Consider the following 21,728-nt stretch of genomic DNA (forward strand, 5'->3'; position numbering starts at 1 on the left):
TGAACCTAACAATTTTTATTCTTCTAACAACTAAATTCTGACAAGATAAAGTCTAAAGAATATTGAATTGCAAGGCCCCTTTGGTTGTGTTATATATATATAAAAGGTGTGTATATATATACATATATATCACTGGAGTACAGTACAAGTTTGATGTAGTATATTCACTGTTCAGACTTGCCATTCTACCCTTCTTCATTTATTATTTGCATGTTACATCATTGTACTTGTTATTTTGCTATAATATGCCACTAGTGAAAATTTTATCCACACATTAACTACAAATTACATTCTCACATACAATGACTTCACGAACCATGTATAGACTTTTTACTTATATATAGCTCTCATAAACCATACTTGGACTGTTATGCCCAAAGTACATGTTCCACAAAAAATCTTAAGTGTCTATTATTTTACGACTTGAATCTAGAATGGAAGACTAGTTTATTTTATGACTGTTTTTCCATTTCTGGTACGAACTGCTCGTAATGAAATCCTGGGTGAACTGCAAAGTTGAGATGAATCTGAAACAGAAAAGGATTATATATAAAAAAAAAACATTATTTTTTTGTTTGTTTTACTTTGCTTCATTTTTGACTAATCATGAAAAAACATTTAGTAAATAGGATGGCATGCAAATGGCATACATCTTAAAAATAGTGATGTTATTTGAGTGCTATGAATAGCCTAGCTATAATATGTTTTGCAACAAAAGAGGTAAAAGCTTGCCACCTATCTCCCATGCAGTACACCTGGAAACTGCATTATTGCAGATAAATGAGGTTCACGGGTGCCGACTTGTCAAAATTATTGGGGGGGGGGGGGGCTCTGATCACTGAAGTAAATGAATGTATGACTCACTCCCTCCCTTTTTTAAAAATAAAAATTACGTCTTCGTATAGCAGTTTTTAAGCAGCTATTATATTCCTCATGCAAATTAAATATAACATGAAAAACGTGTGTCTGTTCATTTGTTTTTTAGATAACAATTAACATTTTTATTTAAAAGTAGGCTATGTATTTACATTAAGAGGCCAACATAACAGTTTTATGCCGGCCTTGGTAGCCGAGCATGTTGGGTGATCGGCTCAACTCTCTTTGATCCGGAGGTCTCGGGTTCGAGTCCCGGCGAGGTCATGGGTGTGTTTTAAAGTCCGCAACAGACTTGTAAAGAAAGGACATGTGACGTGTGCAAAGAACCTTAGTGTTGACGTACCCATAAAAATAGCGAATATTTACAATATTTAAAAGTTTTATTTAATTATTTACATAAATGTTAACACAAATCGCAGGCAAATAGTTTTACTTTTTTGTTCTTGCTACAATATTTTACTTTTAAATTTAATTTTGCAATAATAAATAAACACATAGCATGCCGTGCTTTAGCAATAATGCCTTTGATCATAGCCGTTCCCGCTTTCGCAATACAGACTTTTTATAAGCTTTCCTTGTGTACTTTACTGCAAGCCAGTGTTAAATAAACTTAAAGACTTTATAATTATTTTCCCCTTATTCTTTGGACTAGAGGAAGAGATTTCAAGGATAACTAAATATGGTACATATCAATATTGCCTGATCTAATTGTTCAGAATTCACTAAACAACATATTGGTATAATTAATTGTCATATCACCTTGTTATTTGGAAACTCTTTTTAGTAAAAATGTTAACAATACTCATAATTATATACTTAGTATATAGTAATAAGTCATGTGTTTTGCTGTCTCCGTTCATAGCCCCCCCCCCCCCCAAAGTTGATGGTTTAGCGTTCTCATCCCCCCAAATTTGATGGTCTAGAACATTTCAAATGTGTATTTTAAAGTTAAGTTCATGTTGCACAATTCAGAGTAAACTTAACAAGAGATACAAAATAATACATTAGATCCTCTTAAGCAAAATTATTTGAGGGGCTCTGCCCCCACATCATTAACATTGGGGGGGCTTGAGCCCCCCCAAGCCCCATGGAGTCGGCGCCTATGACGAGGTTCTAACAACAGGATCCAAAACCAGTATAATCCTGTGTGTGCTTCAGTTTTGTCCATCTGTGTGATTAGTGTCACAACAGTTTCAGCTTTTATCAGTGGTATAGTTATTTTAGTTCTTAGATGTCAGCTTTTACTATGGGATAATTGCACACAGTCTCAGTGCTCAACCTGGCACATTGCACAGTACTTCAGATTTCACTATAACTTTTAGCAGACTGTGATGTGTGTTAATTTCAAAGGACATAATTACTTGTATTTTGTATGCCTTCTTCCCTTACGCACACCCCATTATTGCAATGACCATATTATTCGCTTGTTTGCAGTGCACACTATCACAAAGTTACATTTTTCGTCACTTGAGACAGCCTTCATGCAGGTTTCTTGCCTGCTATGACTGTGCTCCCAACACCACAAACAGCTGTGCAACAGTGACAATAACATTCTCATGCAAGCTTTCCTATATGGCATGTAAGCCATGTAAGCACTATGCGGTTGTTCCAACTGCATATTTTGTTATACAAAGTACAACACACCTTTAGGATTCAGTGGGACAGCCATTTTAATTGGAATATACTGCACATGGAATTATGATTATTTTAGAAATTTGCCCATGGAACTAGTCATATAAATGTACAAGAACAACATTCCATGCTTTTTGAACAAAAGGAATGCATGAAAAATGCATTTGGCATTTGAACAGAGGTACATACTGTTTAAATATTTAAAAAAAACTTCTATACAAGTAAAAGAACACACAACTGAAATAGTGCAACAGAACACATACTACTGGTTTAACAGTGCATTTTTCCCATTTGGGTACGGGTAATAAATTTGCAAAACGTTGGTGACTTAGTGTGATACATGCATACCTTACAATTATTTTTACTATGGAAAAATTCGTTTTGAATTCTAGTGCATATACATTAAGTATTGAGAAAAGTAATGGATTCTTGCGATGCAATTTTTACATTGTATCTAAAGATATCAGTTTGGCGGTTACGCGGAGATAGGTAATTAATTCTAATACACTTACTATTCATTTTTCCGCGTAAGTTTTTTTCAGTGATCAATTTCGCCACTCACACCTGACGAAGCCACCAGACAAGTGGCGAAATTGATTGCTGAAAAAAACTTACGCAATTTTTACTTTCGTTCACAAAAATGTGAGTGATGAAACAAGGATTAAATGTAGTTATCGACAGACAAAAATAAGTAGTAAACTGTGCAACATCAAAACCTTCGTAGTGTGAAACAAGTTACAAATACATGTCATATGAGAGTAAACATGGTAATGAATCACCTAAGAAAGCAAAAGAAGCAAGTTTTCTTTTTTGCTAACTTTGTACACCTTTAGTAGCTTTTTGATTGAGTTCCCTAGTTTACCAAGCACGAATTTAATCATTTCTAAAAATAATAATAAAAAAAGCTTGGCGGCAGAAGAGTATAACATGGGAATTCTGAAGCTCGTGCCCAGATACAACAAATATTTAAATGTAGGAGGTGATTATGTAGAGAAGTGAAGGAAGCTTCAGGTATGTAACAGAATTGTTTTCTTCCAATAAATATTGTGTTTTTTATTTTGTATAACCAAACGGTCTTTATTTTCTGGATGACCCTCGTAGCATCACATTACCATGAACAAAAATGTTCAAGCAATCCTTTTTCCAGAAAATGAACAAAGCTCAACTCTACAATAATCTGGACTAGGTTTACTACACAATTTAATAAGTTGACACTAGAAATCCAATACGGGACCTGTTAATTACAATAATAGGAAGGATATAATTCTCTTCCTTCTCCAATAGGCTCAGTTGAGTTACCAAAAACTGTTGGTTATTTACATATAAATGTAGAGCTGGGAGAGATGTTGCAGAATTAAGAGAAGGATCTAAATACCAGAACTTGCACTGCGTTATTTTTGCAAATAAACGTAATGTTACGTGGTGAACTGATGGCAAAAAATGAAAGCAACCTACGTCAAATATTTCCAAAGTTTGTGATAGTTTCTCCTGGGGTTTTCCTGGTGGAGTTACATTGCATGGTAGCTCAAATTCCACTTTGAAGGTCCAGTTCCAATTAGTTTATTTGACCACAAAATGGACCAAATTAGTAAAAAGAAAAATATCCGGTTTTCTTCCAAAAAGCCAGATTTTATTGGAAAAAAAAAACGTCCATTCAAAAAGTCGGCATTTTTGCAACTCTAGTTTGAAGTTAACAAATTGTTCTCATTTGAACTTATGAAATATCAGTAATTTAGTACTTGGAAATTGTAGTAGCGTTTGGGTGTTGATACTAAAATAAGATTGAAAATGAGAGTGCACATTCCATGTTTCATTGTGTTTCTCCTGGCAAACACTGAGCAAGCACTACACTTAATACAATAGCGAATGACCGTTACTAAAAGTGGTGTTATTTTCACATGTGCTTGAATTGTATGGTTAATATATGTCTTCTGAGCTATTAGATGTATGGAATGAATGAGAACTTAAACTGAATGGATAAGTATTGTTGCTCACACAGATGCTCACATGCTTATGCATAACTGCAGAGAAACAAACATACCATTAGCAATTGTAATTGTGTACATGGTATTTAAGTACATCTTAAGTGGATTTTGGGAGAGATAACTTAAATCAGCAAGCATTACCAAAGCAAACACTGTTATCTTAATTTTCTTTGTGTTGGTAAGATTATACATGCTGAAAAACATTTTGGTTCAATGCTTGTAGACCTTCTAGGTTGTTTGTCAACTGTGAGCATTACCCGAGATTGTTGACCTTCAGATGTGCAATTTTATGGTTCCCCTCTGCGTGGCTTCCACAAAAGTCTAATATTGTTCAACTGTGCTCAACCAAAGTGCTACATGATGGAGCCTCTTGAGCCTGTATAGCCTCTGCACATTGGACCTTTTCAAGCACGTACTTTTAAAAAATCCTAACTTCAGAACTAATTGTCATAGAGAGAGATATATTTAGGAAATAAATCAAAACCAATTTCATCTCTCTACAACAATTAGTTCTCAAGCTAAGATTTTTTTGTACTTCGCCACAAGTTTGAAAAGTGCAGGCTTGAAAAGGCTCAGTCTTCAATGACTTTACAATTGTGTGAGGCTCTGTTGTGTAAAGGATAAGAATCATATGAGTTCTTACTTCTGAAGCCATTGCAAGCATGAATTTGTATAATACTTTAGGTAAGAGAGTTGATATAAAAATAATGGGTACAATTCATGCGGAGCATGATATTAGATAGAGGGTAGCCAATTATCAAGTATTCCCACATTTTCTTCTTCTTCCTTCCTTCCTTTGTTACTTTCATCATGTACAAATATTTTGCACTAAGGATAGAAGATGAAATGACTATGAAGGAAAAGGGAAGAACAAAAGAAAATATACGTTCCATATCTACAGCACACATAAATTATAGTATAAAAATATTATTAATGCTTATAACTTACGATGCTATCTTCCAACAAGTTCTCTAAAATTTGAGCTATTTCTTGAAAATTTGGTCTTTCATCCAAGTCCACCTGCCAGCATTGCAGCATTAACTGATAAAGATCATCTCCAACATACTGCAACTGTGGTAATCTTAAACCTCTCATTACTCTGGCTGGAATATCCCGACTACAAATATCTGAATATGGTGTTCCACCTAATTAAGTATAAAAAGATACATTACATGGTCAACAGCGTTGTTAAAAACTGCACTAATAACATGGGCAGTGTTTTTCATCAGGGTGGCCACTCTACGATCATGATAAAATTCAAGCATAATTCCTGGTTTTCAAGGTAAACTTTCCAATCCAAAAATTCAAGGGTACAAGTAGATATTTTCTCTATTTCAACCTTATGTATTACTGCCTCTCACCAACCCCCCCCCCCCACACACACAAATGGATTAACAATATAAAAGGTCTGTGTGATTCCAATGTGTCCAAATTCAATTCAATTAAATGGTATACATATTTAAAATATTTAATTTAAGGTACAGAGTTTACATTTGCCATTTCACATACTGGGACTCGAATTACATCAACAATGTCACAAATGTTATGGGATATATTAATCTACGAAAAATTGTTACTTCTATAAGAATTTCAAACTCAAATTTACTAATCAGTACAAATAAAAGCTAAACTGTGAAAAACTTGCCTCAGGGCATTACTAAGCATGTATTAATAAAAGTTGTAATTTTTCATGCGTACGGAGAATAATTCACGCAGAATTCATGTATAATTCCCGGAGCCAATAATTCACGTATAATTCCCAGAATTCAAGGAATTCCTAGTGAGTAGCCACCCTGTTCATGTAATAAAGATATTCGTTTTACACAAAGTATAAAATATGTTATTGTTGCTATTACTTAGTGATATGATGAAGCTAAAAATTTACTGATGCTGATGTACTCACAGATATTTTTTGGAACTGATACTGATGCCAATATTTAACCAATTCTGATACATAAGATTATTCAGCAGAAATGAAATGTTATTTTCAGCATGCCAAAAATTAAATTTATATGCATATATACAGTAGTGGCATTAATTCTGGACACTTTTTGTAAAATTTAATTTTTTTAGAATAACTCGAATGTAAAACTATATCCTGTATAGAAAAATTAAACAATTTAAATTACATCATTCAGTAACTTCAATAATGCATTTGAGTGCATTATTGTAGCCTGATTATTATTGTTATTGTTATTTTCATCCAACAGAACGCTTGTGTGCGATTTTTGTGTATTATATCAACTTTGAGCATCATTGTCGTACATCGTTCGCTGACCTCAAGAATCACTTGCACCTTACTGCAGCATTGTTGTTTGATTATTGGTATATTTATTAGTATTGTTATTGGTATTTTCAACCAACTGAACTCTTTGTTTTCATTCTTTACAGCACTTGGCAGCTGACTTCTGTGAAGTGAACATCGTTAGGTACTCTATGTAGTGGAGCGAGTTGAAAAGTGATACTGAAATTGCAAATAATGGCTCCTAACACAATAAAACGAGCTGATTGGTCACCAAGTAAAAGGAGTAAGGCAGTAATACTTCATAATGAAGGCTATTCTTATGAAGAAATAGCAAAAAGGTTGGGTAGTGGTGCTACAAAGTCAGGCGTTAGAAAGGTTTGCAAGGGGTATGAAGCAACTGGGAACACAAAAACTGCTCCAAGAAGTGGCAGGAAACCAAAATTAACTGCTCAAGACTGTAGTAGAATCTGTCGCCTTTCTCTACAAGATCGCCGGCGTAGAGCAAAAGATGTTAATGCCATTTTGAGAACTTCTGGAGTAGTAGTTTCTAATCGAACAGTCAGACAAAAAACTTTGTGAAAATGGTTTACGATCGAGGGTCGCAAGAAAGAAGCCTTATCTGAACCAAAAGCAGAGGAAAAAGCGTGTGCAATGGGCGTTAGCACACAGGAAGTGGACACAAGAAGATTGGGGTAAAGTAATTTGTAGCGATGAAAGCAAGATCAGCATCTTTGGAAGTGATGGTATCAGGTATGTGCGTCGCCGAAAAAGTGAAGACATGATACCTGAGTGCACCACCGCCACTATGAAGCATCCTATCAGTGCCATGGTGTGGGGAAGCATGGCACGGCATGGTGTCGGGCACCTAGCAGTGTTAGAAGGCAACATTAATGCCAAAAAATACCAAGAACAGGTCTTACAGGTAAAATTGCTGCCCACTATTCGTGATTTTTTTGGGGGGGGGTAACGTTCAGCGGTGCATCTTTCAGCAGGATGGCGCGAGGTGTCACACCGCTGGAATCAATCAGCGATGGTTCAGGGACCATGGTATTACTGTTCTGCCTTGGCACAGGAACAGTCCCGACCTCAACCCGATTGAGAACTTGTGGTCAAGGCTGGAAGTCTTGGTGGCGCGTCGGAATCCCAGCAACAAGAGGGAGCTGTTAGAGGCCATCGTCCAATCATGGTTTAGAATGATAATACCGGAAGATCTCAAATGTTTGGTGGACTCGATGCCACGAAGAATCGAGGCAGTAATCAAATCGAAAGGATATCACACAAAATATTAACACAACGCAGTTACAATAACCGTAATGAGTGTGTGCCAAAATTTACTTTTTACTGAATGAACATTTTACAGGTGTTGTTATGCTAAGAACACTTAGTTACATTTTCTGTATAATTATTATTATATTTAGTGTGCTCACTTTTTGAAACATTGAACATAAAGACATGTTTGTCTATTTCCTGAAAATTTGACTTCAATATAAACGAAAATATAAATTAAAATCAAAACTTGAATGTGATTTTCATCATAATTCTCAAAAGTGTCCAGAATTAATGCCACTACTGTACTTATATATTTTCATAGATTTAACATTGGTACGCAAGTAGTTCATTGAAATGTAAAATGAATTCTTGTTCTTCATATTGTAAATTTAATGCTGGCAGATTCAACTTCAGAAACACAAGTTTTTGAAGCACTTCTGGAAGTAACCTACTTCTTCTCTTATCGCAAATCTGTCCAGCAACACTGAGCACTCGTTCACTGAATACTGATGCAGCAGGTGTATTTTCTCACCACTTGCTTCAGGTTTGGATACTAACTTTTGAATTTTCAATACAACAACAGATCCTGGTCATGTGGAATAGTCGGTTCAACAATGTACTGTTCTATTTCTGATTTTGAGGTAGGTTGATCCTCTGAATGAGAGTTTGCAATAAGTTTATCACAAAAACTCCACAGTGATGGATCCATAACCTAATTTTCAATAAATATTACAAAATTAAAATATAAAACTTATTAGAAGATGAAAGTCAAGTATTATCAGTACCGATTTAAATATCGGATTCTTGCCGATGCCGATACCAATGCTGTGTTCGGCTCATCCCTATGTTTTACTATTATTATAAAATATGATGATTTCAAGCACCCATATGCTGATGGCTTCTTCCTTATTGTTCTTACAGTAATAAATAAATAAATAAATATAAATCTATTGTTACACATATATTTTTTGCCATTACCTTTGGTGAAGGAGTACAGTGTACAGAGACTGAATATTTTATATATTTTTTTTATTTTTACTGTGGTTATAAAACATCACTTTTCTTTCTTAATACCTTCATAATAATAACTACATGTATGCATATATTACATACAAGGAATGAGCCACTATGCAAATTTGGCTGACACCAATAGAATACTGATATAAAATTTACTGCTGCCAATAACCGATATTCTACCGATCCAATATAAAATTCCAAATGATCCTTGAAGAACCTTAATGGCTCATTGACCTCATTAATAAAGGTTTGTTTCCAGGTGACTGCAGTGCAAAAGACGTTGCATATTTAAACATTTTCTTTTTACAAAGTAAATGGAGATTATCTTTATATATCACAGAGATATTATGGAGATTATCTACCAGGTGTATAAGCTTAAATCTGCTGTTTGCTCATAGATGGCATTAGTGAGCGTATGAAGCTACTATGGGCATGCCATACCTGGTGTTTGTATGAGTTGGACATCTGCCAACACGAATCAGTGCACATCGTCAGCACATGCAGACAACAACAGACAGTGTTCCTGTGGTAAGCATGTCTAGTTTTGTGCCAGAAAAAGAGCATATGCGGGAAGCTCTGCTTTTCTGCTTCCATTTGAAGAAATCGGCTGCCGAATCACATCGAATGCTTGTGGAGGCCTATGGTGACTGTGGTGTATCGGAAACAACGTGCAGGGATTGGTTTCTTCCGTTCAAAGTCGGTAATTTTGACCTGAGCGACAAGAAGCGTGAAAATCGGCCCAGGAAGGTTGATTGATTGATTGATTGATTGATTTAGTTTATTTTACTTCGCGTTTTGTGCTTCTTGGCTAATTTGCGAAGATGGGGATGAGTGATGAAATGATGAAATGGATGAAAATGGACATTCACAAACAACCATACCCGACCGGGATTCGAACCCGGGACCCTTGGAGTCGCAGCGCGATGTGCTAACCAGTCGTCCACAGGGTCGGGCCAGGAAGGTTGAGGACCAGCAATTGCAGGCTCTTTTTGACGAGGACGATACCCAAATGCAAATGATGCTTGCCGAGCAAATGAGTGATACTCAAGCAGCCATTTCCATGCATCTACATGCCATGGGAAAGGTTCAAAAGATCAGAAAATTGGTCCCGCATGAAATGACCGATCGGCAGTTGGAGAGACGCCAAAATACATGCGAAATCTTGCTTGCCAGACAAAAAAGAAAGTTTTTCGGATTGTGACTGGCGATGAGAAGTGGATATATTTCGAGAATCCTAAATGCAAGAAATCATGGGTTGAACCCGGCCAACCATCAACATCTTCCTCGAGACTAAATCGCTTCGGCCGGAAGACGATGCTGTGTGTTTGGTGGGATCAACAGGGTATCGTGTACTATGAGCTGTTGAAACCTGGTGAAACTGTCACTGCCCACCGCTACCACCAACAATTGATCAAATTGCACCATGCTCTGTGTGACAAAAGGCCAGATTATCAACAAAGGCATGACAAGCTGATTTTCCTCCACGACAACGCCCCCATCGCACACGTCAAGACTGGTCCAAAACTACTTGGAGACACGCAACTGGGAAGTGCTACCCCATCCCGCTTATTCACCAGACCTGGCCCCTTCCAACTACCATCTGTTTTAGTCGATGGCCACGCCCTCACTGAGCAGCACTTCGATTCATATGCAGACGCCCAAAAATGGCTTGATGAGTGGTTTGCCTCGAAAGAGAAGGACTTTTTTTGGCGTGGTATCCACAAATTGCCCGAGAGGTGGGCAAAATGTGTAGCTTGCGAGGGCAAGTACTTTGAATAAATTTCCTGTTGCTTTCTATGAACAAACCATGTGTTTTTCTGACTACAAAACAGCAGATTTAAGCTTATACACCTGGTATAAAAAAAATATAACAAAATGGCAGAATGTTGCACTAAATTATAATATATTTATAGATATATCAGATCGGTAATTTTACCAATTAATGATGCACCAATATGTCTACATCGGCCAAGACCGATAGAGTACAGATTAATCTGTCCCGTACCTATTATATACATAAAGCAAGAACTTCATGAGTGTGAGCAAATTAGGATGAGAAAGTTCAGTTTTTAATAACACAGCCAATAACAAACTGCAGAAATAAAATTTATATATTTCTCAATTCTAAGCAGAAAAAAACAACTTTTTTGGCAAACTAGCTTTCTGCTCATTGCTTACCCAGTGCTGCAATTTCCCAAAGAAGGCACCCGTAAGACCAGACATCACTCTTTGTCATATGAGAACGACTCCTGAATATCTCTTGAGCAGTCCACCTAGTGTAATCTGGTATCTGAAAATAAAACAAAAAGTAAGAATTTTAGAATGTGTAAAAAGTGTGGTTCTGAAACAAATATTACAATTCCATCATATAGTTAAGACAGAATCAACATAGGCACTTCTGCATTCAATACATTAATTATAGTCTTTACTTCTGTGTGGTTTGTAAGTCCGCTGACTTTGAGCTTGGAGGCTGAGGCTGTTGGAGGCCAGAGTCCGAGATGGAGTTTGGAGGCTGAGGCTGTGTGAGGCTGATGTGGTGCTCAGAGGCTGGAGGCCTCGCGAGCAAAGTCAAATAGAGATCTCTCCCTACACGAAAGCAGAATTCAATCACACAGAGTTCAATACCACCACAAAGCTACATCTCGTTTCCAATAGATTGAGAATTATTATAGAAAGGAAGCCTGGCTTCTACTATTGGTTGTTAGGAGACATGCCAGAGTTGATATGGGCCTCAGGGCTTAGGAGCTTTCCTTTATTTGGCATCTAGTTTGGCTCTCTGTTTCGTAGGGTGCGGTCTTTCCCCCTCAACTTCAGGACTTTGTAGCAACCACATCCACTGGCGTACCCAGAATTTTTGTCAGAGAGGTGGGGGGGTGGGAGGGGGGGGCGGACTTGTAAAAGTGCATAGTACTATGAATGTCGCTGAAATTTTGATGGGAGGGGGGGGGGTTAGGTCATTGATAAAACTTTAACAGTACAAATAGTAACAATTATTATTATCATGCTAATGATTAGGGTGCAGATTTATAGGCACTAAAAGCCTCTTAACTAGGCATTTTAAAAGGCACTATAGGAGTAAAATCAAGAAGGCACTAAAATAAGCATTTAAAAATTCACCTTAAAATAAAAAACAATAAAATAAGCATTGAAAATGAACTTATTTAAATTTTCTTCTTCCATTGAAAAATTACACTGTATTAGCATTGCAATTTATAATTTAGAATGACAGTTTATTCATAAAAGTGCACTGAGGCTTCACAAACTATTAATACTATTTTAAAAGAAATTCACCTTTGTGTGAAATCGTCAGTTAAAGTAATTCTGGCATAAAGAATTATGTTATCGATTGCGCCAATTTGAACAAATGCCTTAATTGAGTGCACCATTGTGCACAATGAAAAAGAAAACAATTTCCACTCTTTTAACGAAAAAAAAAAGGGTTTTAAACAATGTTCTTATTAAAATTTTTCTGAAAAAATTAACTTGTGTTACCTATTGTGCTAATTGCACACAAATGATTCACAAATAATTCACAATAGTTTGAATTAAAATCTCATTTGCAGGAAAGGGAGGATAACACAACCTGGTTGATTTAAAGCATTTGGATTATTTTATATTTGTATGAGTATATGACCTGTTTCTCTGTGTATGTGCATGAAATTTTAGAATAAATATTATCATTTGAATTAGTGTAATTCTCTGTATGCAATATGAGGTCACTAAAGTAAGTTTTTCACATATCTTAATCTCAGCATTGTTGAATTCGGAACTGAGGTAATATGTGAACATAGGCGTAACATGGCCATGGGAAGGGGGTATTCCCCCCTCCCCCAATTTTATTTTCAAGTTTATTAACATTTACAAGAGTATTTTGTTGACCTCCTGGGACCTGAGAAAAAAAGAAATAATGAGTAAATTTTATGATTTCTGAAATGTAGCAAACTAGTCCTTGATGCAATTTTAATGGAATGGAATACTTCTTGCTTCTGCCATTTACCATGAAAGTTTGATTCCCCCCCCCCCCTCCCTCCCGATGTTTGGTTCCCAAGTTATGTCCATGTGTGAAATGATGGCTCAAACCTTTCTTCTTCAAGAATGAAGGAGAGAGAGAGATAGGGGTGGTAAGGGTCACAGTATCCATTGTTCACCATTTACCCTTCTTTTCGAGAAACTCAAAAACAAACTCTGTCCTGGAAACATTTTCAGAGAAGTCGGAAACAGAGATATCCAGCCTCTGGGGGCCGAGCCTCTCAGCCTCGCACACCAAGAGACTTGCAAGGCTGAGGCCATGTGAGGACGGGAGCCGAGTGGAGTTCAGAGGCTGAGGCCGTGAGAGGCCGAAGTCCAAGATGAAGTTCGGAGGCTGAGGTCCTGTGAGGTCAGATGCTGAGATGAAGTTCAGAGGCTGAGGGCGTGTGAAGCTGGGGGCTGAGTGGAGTTCGGAAGCTGAGGCCGTTGGAGGCCAGAGTCAGAGATGGAGTTCGGAGGCTGAGGCCCTGTGAGGTCAGATGCCTAGATGGAGTTCAGAGGCTGAGGCCAGAGTCCCACATTGAGTTTGGAGGCTGAGGCCATGTGAGGCCAGAGGTCAGAGTCAGAGATGGAGTTCGGAGACTGGGGCCATGTGAGGCTGAGCCTTGCGAAGCCGAAGTCAAATGGACATCTCTGGTTCAGACACTTCAGGTCTGTTGCCAGAGCCTTCCTGTGTACCCATTTTGTGCAAAACAGATAACGCATTAGTAAACGAGGTCAGTGTTAAACAGTCTATAGTGATGTGAATTTTTCATGCAAGAGTGCATGTGACAATACAAATGTTGTTTTTTTAACCTCATATCTTTTATCCTTTTAACCATTTTTATTCACTTTTCCTTAATGTGATTTCTGGACACCTTATAGGATCTGGAAAATGACCCAAAATGTCAGAACTATTACAGGACTTATAAATGAAAGACATAATTCATTAATATTTTAATGCTGTGGTAATGAAAACCTTTAGGAAATTATATTAATTATAGGAAAAGAATATATGAGGTTATTGCACAAATGTCAGATTTCGGCATGATACAAGTTTCCCAAATGCCATCAGATGGTGCCAGTGTATCAGAAAGTGACAAGTACATATCCTTGAACCTGAGTAAGGAATCAGTTGAGTGCTAGTGTGATCGTTAAGACACAACAAGGATACAAGTCAAATACATCTATTTTTCTTCATGAGTTTAAACTTGACCACACCACAGCACAGCAGAGGCAGCCAGGAACATCAACAGAGCATTTGGACCTGACACAGTAAACAAATGAACCATACAGCGATGATTCAAAAACAACTCTGATCCGGCGATATGACCCTTGAAAATGAACTGCTTGGTCATGTATTTTCAGCCATTGACAACGATGAACTGTGAGCACTAGTGGAGTCTGACCCTCACCAAACTGCAAGGGACCTGGCAGTGGGTGTACATTATTCCACAGTTTCCTGGCACTTGCAAGAACTTGGAAAAGTCAAGAAGCTGGATAAGTGGGTTTTCCATGAGCTCACTGAACAACACATGACACATTGCCTGAAAGTGTGAGACTCTTTCTGCTCCCCTGGGACCAGAATGCTGATTTTGCACAGAGTAGTGATATGTGACAAAAAATGGATATTATACTATAAGCATCGCTACTCTGCACAATGGCTAGATGACGAGAGGCTCCAAAACACATGCCGAAACCGATCCTTCATCCAAGGAAGATAATGGTAAAACAATGAATGCTGAGAAGTACTGCACCTAGCCAGGGTGGCTACAAACAAGCAGAAATGAAATTCCCTGACTTTTCCAGGTTTTCCAGGACAAAATTTACATTTTTCCCTGACAATTACAAACTAAACTAAATCGAGGTTTTTGCAAATGGAAATAATAAACTTATACAGATCCACGTATGGTTTTGTTAAGTACCAATATTATCTTCTACGAAATTGACTTAATTTCTCTATTCTCTATGATTTGAATTCAAACTGCAAAATAGTGAATTTGGAAAATTATTACAATTCACAACCTAGGGAAGGATTATGGAAGTTTGTCATACGCAGTAAGTTTAAAATAAAATACTTGATTATTTTTAAAGTTACGACTAAATGAGATAAGAGTGAAGAGTGATTGATTAAGAAATACAATTTGTAATTTATCAGTCTCCTTATACATTCTCGGTATTATATGTTGATATTTCCACTGAAGTTTGGAACCCTCTGCTTGCGAGAACCATGAGTGCGGACTTGTTTTTCAATGCATAAAGCTACTTCTCTCTTCTCTGTAAAACAAAACACTTAACTCTTTCATATAAGTGAAACAATTGAATCGAACAAAATAAAGTGTCATATTTCCTTACATTATCAATGGGATTTCTGCTTCAGTACAGTATATCCAAGTGAAGTACTGTGAAACTGACAACAAGCAGTTATACCATTAATGCTGATGAAAAGGGTATGTAGGTATTAGAAATTTAACACAAGGAATTTATATAATTGCATTGTATAGGTACCTGATTTAGCTAACCACACAATAAAACAGGAACACTCTAATAATAAAAGCTTCTGAAAGTTCATATACGAGGGGCATCCTGAAAAAAGCTCCAATGGTGTCTATACGCAGCACTAGGGGTCGGAGAGCGACACACACACACATGCAGGCAGGAAGAAGTGGCAAATAGCTGTAATCTGGTACAGTTGCAATGCAGCCGTTTTAGGACAGTTCTAGGTTAAAGATTGCAGCTCTCATACAGTCTCCCACCGACTGCAATGTAGCCTATGTGTAGTAATCAGATTCTTGCATGCTCAGAATTTGGCACAGAGCCACCAGTAATCGTGTGTGAGGTGTGAAGACAATTCACGGGAAGGCCAATCGAATGTGCACAACCCCATACAGCTGAGTACACACGGGCCCTTTGCATCACTGCAGGTGAGATATCTTGTACCACTCCCTGTACAGCCCTGGCCTTGAATATACAGACTTTCATCTCTGTGTTTAACTGAAGTGGTTTCTGGCAGGGCAAGGATTTGACAGCTACACTGCAGAAGAGATAGTTCCAGTCCTTGCTGTCAGACATATATACCATGGGCATACAAAATTTAGTGCCATGCTACGACAAATGCCAGAACAACGGTGGTTATTATGCCGAAAATTAGGTTAGGACTCACTGTTACTAATGCAATAAATTACAACTGATATTCTTGCTTTATTTATGCCTAATTGCTAGGGACCTTGATATTTTGTTATTTTTTTTCAAATTGGTGTATTTTCTTATTTTTTATGTTTTTACTATACGGTGTTAAGTTTCCCAAAACTCGCGTTTTTGTTTTAGAACATTTATCTGCCAAAAATACCGAAACTTAATACTCCATTGTGCTTTTAAACTATTATTTTAAATTGTAGGTCACATGGTCTACGTATTTTCGTGACAGTTTGACATGTTGGAACAGATTTCTGAGGAAGTAAAAGTAAAGTGCTCCTCTACACTTTTCCATGAAGGTGTATAGGGGTGTGGAGTTAGGGTCCCACACTTTCTTGATCACGGCTGAAGGTGGGGGTGATGTGATCAGCACCATGCTCCTGGCTACCTTTATCTCTCAAAGTTTCCTCAAGGTACCAGCTTCATATGATGCTGGGTGGGCACCGGAGCAGTTTGAATAGGTGGAAAAGATCCCTGTTCTCCCCCGCAGGGGATCGACCCCGGGTCTCTCGCATAGTAGTCAGATGCCCTAACGACTGAGCTCCATTAGTACTCGCTCGACAGGGCCTCCCCGATGGTGCAGTGGTAGCGTCGTAGCCTTGTAACCACCGGGTTCGATACCCGGTGGAGGCACAAGTGGTTCGGATCCCACTTTAAACTGTAGGTCCAGTCCCGATTAGCCTTACTGTGCATAAAGTGGACTTAAAACAACATATCAATCAATTAATCAATTACTCGCTCGACAAATGCCGATGGTGCGCACTAAGCTTGGTAATTCAAAACATATCCCGTGCGACAAATACGAAGATGAGGCTCCCGAGTGACGGTAGATACCCACTTGATCTCCTTGAGAACCCTGCCACTTTGCTCTGTGATGCAAATGGTTTTGATAGAAGTTGAAAAAATCGTGGGAAATATATCATTTAATGTGGCTGTCAGAATTATTCCATGTACGTATAACTCTATAGTTTACTCTTGAGTAAAATTTTGGAAAACTTGCATGTTCTATGTACACAAACATGGCCAAGAAAAGACAAGAATGTTGGATTTCATGGAATTTTTCGTTGTTTTAGGACATTTCTTTAAAAAAATCACTAAAAAAGCCAACAATTCGCAAATTATGCCAAATTCGAATTATTTCGATATTTCGAACAGGCGAAAAATGTGTTCAGACATCACTGCACATTCCTAAACATAACTTTGCAGCAATTACTATTTTTCACGGTTTTGGCGTTTCTGAAAAATCAATGTCCCTACTAATCTACTAATTGAAAATTACTTTCTGGCCACCCCTCGTATAAATCAGTAGATGGAAAGTGAAAATTTAGCAGGGCTGGCAGAGAAATGGTAATTCTTGAAGAAAGTGATGGATGATTTTAGTAAATATGATATTAAAATATTTACGTATTTATTATTAGTATTTTATTTCATAATATTGGACATTAACCTTACTCAGTGAGAGATTAATGACCAACTCTCATGAGTTTAAACAGACAGGACAGAGAGTGGCATTAATTTCATTGAAATACTAGTCTTGCAGTAAATTTGAGATTGGGAGTATGCACTTGCCAATTTTTATAACGTTCACCAATGCAGATTTATGTTTCACTTTTTCGTGATAGTATTCAATATATATCCCGTTTGGTTGGATTCTTCTTGATATCTAAGAATAGTGCAATGTCATTGTAAACGTATGATAACTTGTGCGAAACCAGCAATACATCAGGATGATGAAAGAAGACCTTCGTAAGCACAGCTACATTAATTAAGGTGAGGTGAGCCAGAAGAGTAATAAAATTCCAGCAGCATATTTGCAGTCTAAAGCTCTTCTTGTTTATGCATGTGATTTTTGTTGGATGTTGCAGTCCATGCAATTTCTGTCGCATGTTGTAGTAAGATACTTTGTCGGGTGGCGATATTCGACAAAAATTGTATGTATCAATGGAACCTATTTGTTTCCATGTTCCTTCAGTTTGCCCTACAAAATTCCTTACTACGACATCCGACAACTATCGGACGGCACCACCCGCTCTTATCCCCTCCATCTGTTGACAAGTCCCCTTACTACTCCCACACAGACAAGATAATCCAATGCATTTTCCACGTAGTATTTAGAGGCTTAACCTTTACTCCCGCGATGATACCATATGGTATCGTATCAATCTCCTCTAAATTGAGATTTATAGCTAACCTGAATTCATAACCCCTGTCGCCAGCCGTTGCTCTCTCAGGCATTCAAAGAATGTCACATCAGTAATTTACAAATCCTTCCTGGTCTATTGGAGTTAAGGTGCTGATCAGCTGGTATTTCAGGGCAACGACCAGGGAAGGAGGAAAGAGAACAAAACAGAGAGCAACGTGTGGTGTGGGGTCTTTTGCCTGGAATCGCCGAACAAGAAGGAACTGAGAACATTGAGCGATCGAACACGTTTCGATATGAACAGCTATCAGCGAGGAATTGTATCATCAGAGACAGACAGGTATTGTTACTTCCAACCATGATGATCTAGACTTGAAGGTATAAATCCGAAAGCTTATGTTTTGCCATTTCCAAGTGTGTAGTTAGTACCTCTCGCCCATTACCATTAGGCTTACCTTGAAGGGCGAGTGCTCAAATGAGGATGAATGATTAAGCGAGCTACATCACCCCCCCTCAATGGTTAAGGTTCTTGGTTCGATCCCACGTACTCAGAGTACATTACGTGGATCGAGGTGCTGGAATTTTCATTCATTTCAGTTTGAAATAAATGAAAACTAAGAACATAGAACCGCCATGCCATTTTTGTGCACGATTTCGTTCATCTCAGGCTGAAACACAAAGAAAAATAACATTTTATTTTCAATTAGGCTTCCTCACCCTCCAGATAGGTTTTCTCATTTCTAGGCAGAGAAAAGAAAGGATGAAAGTTATAATGAAAACATTAAATGAATAACAGGTTGGGTACACATTTAAAAGTAGAGCATTTATAGAGTTACACGTGTTCTAATGCTAATATCAGCGGGGGAAAACCATTAAGCTATGATAGATGTCGAGTTCTAACTTGAGGATGAATCAGATGAAACCTATAGACCTCAAGTCAGAGTCGGTCACCCGCAAAATGTAAATTGCGGAGGAACCTGCGCCCCAGCTCCGTCTCGGTTATCCGCGTCAGGCTGGCGATTTTGTATCAGGAGCGTCCGTCATTCTGCGTGGCGTAAGGTTCAATGACGCACTTTAGGGAGGCCCATTCCGTCAAAAATGCGGCCGGCCCAGGGACGTCCGTGGATGATTCTCTATCACTCCGCTCCTGGTAGCACTGTGGTTCGCTCGCGAACCCGGTACCGATGGCTCCCACAGAATTCCCACCTGGGAAAATTTTATCATTTCCAGGATTTTAGCTAATGTGGAAAGTGGCATTTAAATTTGATGGTTCCTTGAATTTACAGTGGTTTTAGAACGTTAAAGGTAGGAAATTTTTTTTACATTGATTTTGGATACGAAAATTTATCACAACGTTGGTTATGAGGATTAAAATAATGCAGTAAGCTACAGTAAACAGTAAACGATTTTTTATCCTTAATATTTTAATTAATTAAAAACGTTGATTAAAAGTGGATTTTAAAGTTATTCATGAATGAGGAAAATAAATTAGAGTTTATTGACTCTGACTCGGCGGCACTATGTACATTTTAACAAGTCATAGCAGAGAGTATGCTTGTTTGAGTCAATATTTTGTTTTTGTTATTATTATTAATTGAAATTCCTTAAAAGTTTAATTTAAATTTGGTTTAAAACTGACCGTAACTTGTAAATGATTTAGAATGCTTGAACTATAACTGCTGAGATTATTGCAACGAGGATATTACATTTTTATACATATATAGTTTTGGGAACGAATAAGGCCCCGAGGACTACTCATTTATATTCTTAATGACTGAAGTCTCCTAGCACCTCATGAAGAAAGCTTAGATTAAGGAGATAGTCAAGTTTATACGAGATAGTCACTTGCCGTATGTTACCTTAACTTACGAATACATTGCCTCAAAATTTTCAATTCATGTTAATATGTAAAGAAACGAAACGCTAATTATATTCCTGGGCACGCTGTACATTTAATGTCTGCTATTACTATATAGTTTGAGTGGCGTACCGTCATTTAGGATATAAACCGCCAGATTAATTAAAAGTTCTAGTTGAGAAGTAATAGATGTATAAATAGGCTGCAGTGACGAGAGATGTCCGTACACAGGTAAGCAGTAGTGACGTGAAAGAGTCCGTACACATATATACATATACTTATGATTTAAGCACAGTTAGGCACAGCCAACTTAATTTGAATAACTAGAAGAGAATTATGAGAGCACTTTACACGGCATGGACGTTTCTCACATATTAATGAGATTTTTTTTATTATATATTTATATATATATATTTTTTTTTCTCTGGCCGAAACATTGTTTTGTTTGACCGTTGAATATTTATCCTTAGCACGTTATAGCTTCGAATGTTAAGAACTTTAAAATGTAGATTGTTTTAAATTTTAAAATATAAATATTGCACTTTTTCACCAAGTTACGGCATTTATTAATGTTAAACAGGTCTAATAATTTTAAATCCACTTTCGTGACATAATAATAATTTATAATAAAAATGGCACTAATAATATTAAAGGTTAAATAAAAGCAGACTTATTATTTAATAATGTGCTGTAGGCACGAAAAAGTTTTTTGCAGTATTAAAAATACTAGCTCAGCAAATACATCACTAAAAATTTATAGTTACACTTCAGAAGAAGGTATATAATTATATTAGCAAAGTTTTATTTTAAGCGCTAGTTATTGAGAATATTTATTTTATATGAATATGTAGACATCGATGTCAAGATTTTATTGCGCCCCAATAACAAGTATTTTCCTTCGGATATTGCATAGCTACCAAAATCCTGGAAATCCATTCTGCCATCGCAGAATGATTATGGTTAAACCACAACGGTTTTAGTTTCAAACTTTGCTCCAATAATATGCTAAGCCTATTTCAGAATGAGTTGAGAGAATGATAGATTGTTCATTTTTAGTGATGTTAGCATAATATAAGGCAATTATCGCATATTTACAGATTAATTATTTTATTTTTGGATGATTGATTTCAAAATAAATGATTGTTTCTAGACGAAAAGTAAACTAACGAGACTAAAATAATAATTATCTTTTAAATAATAAAGTTTGAACAAATTTAAACCAGAAAAGCCCCCAGCAAGAAAAGTATAACTTCAGGCAGGAAATAACGTTAGTTGTAAGAAAGAGTAACTGCGGTTAAGACTAAATATGCACAGGAACTTGTACAGTCAAGAGCAGAAGCATTACATAAATCGTGTCATCTTAACAAGAAACCAAAGTAATTTATTAGTCATGTTCTTCAGAATAAGAATTTTCTTATTAAAACACCCTCGACTGTACTAAACTGCTTGCCTGGTAATTTGAAATAAAAGTGGGACATGGTTTGAGTCACGTCAGCGCGATCG

General features: G+C 37.1%; 1 protein-coding gene across 1 annotated transcript in view; it reads right to left on the reverse strand.

Moving 5' to 3' along the window:
- Positions 1-391: 391 nt before the first annotated feature.
- The window catches only part of LOC145984076 (putative inactive tyrosine-protein kinase Wsck), a 181,029-nt gene continuing 159,692 nt past the window's right edge, over positions 392-21,728 (reverse strand). The window contains exons 13-15 of the mRNA XM_083117466.1: positions 11,203-11,314; positions 5,442-5,638; positions 392-527 (exon numbers count right to left, since the gene is read on the reverse strand). Coding sequence (XP_082973592.1) covers positions 453-527; positions 5,442-5,638; positions 11,203-11,314 — 384 coding nt within the window. The 3' untranslated portion in view covers positions 392-452. The remainder of the gene's footprint in view (positions 528-5,441; positions 5,639-11,202; positions 11,315-21,728) is intronic.

This window comes from Lepisma saccharinum, chromosome 2 (genome assembly GCF_977018435.1).
Source record: "Lepisma saccharinum chromosome 2, izLepSacc3.1, whole genome shotgun sequence".
NCBI classification, from domain to species: domain Eukaryota; kingdom Metazoa; phylum Arthropoda; class Insecta; order Zygentoma; family Lepismatidae; genus Lepisma; species Lepisma saccharinum.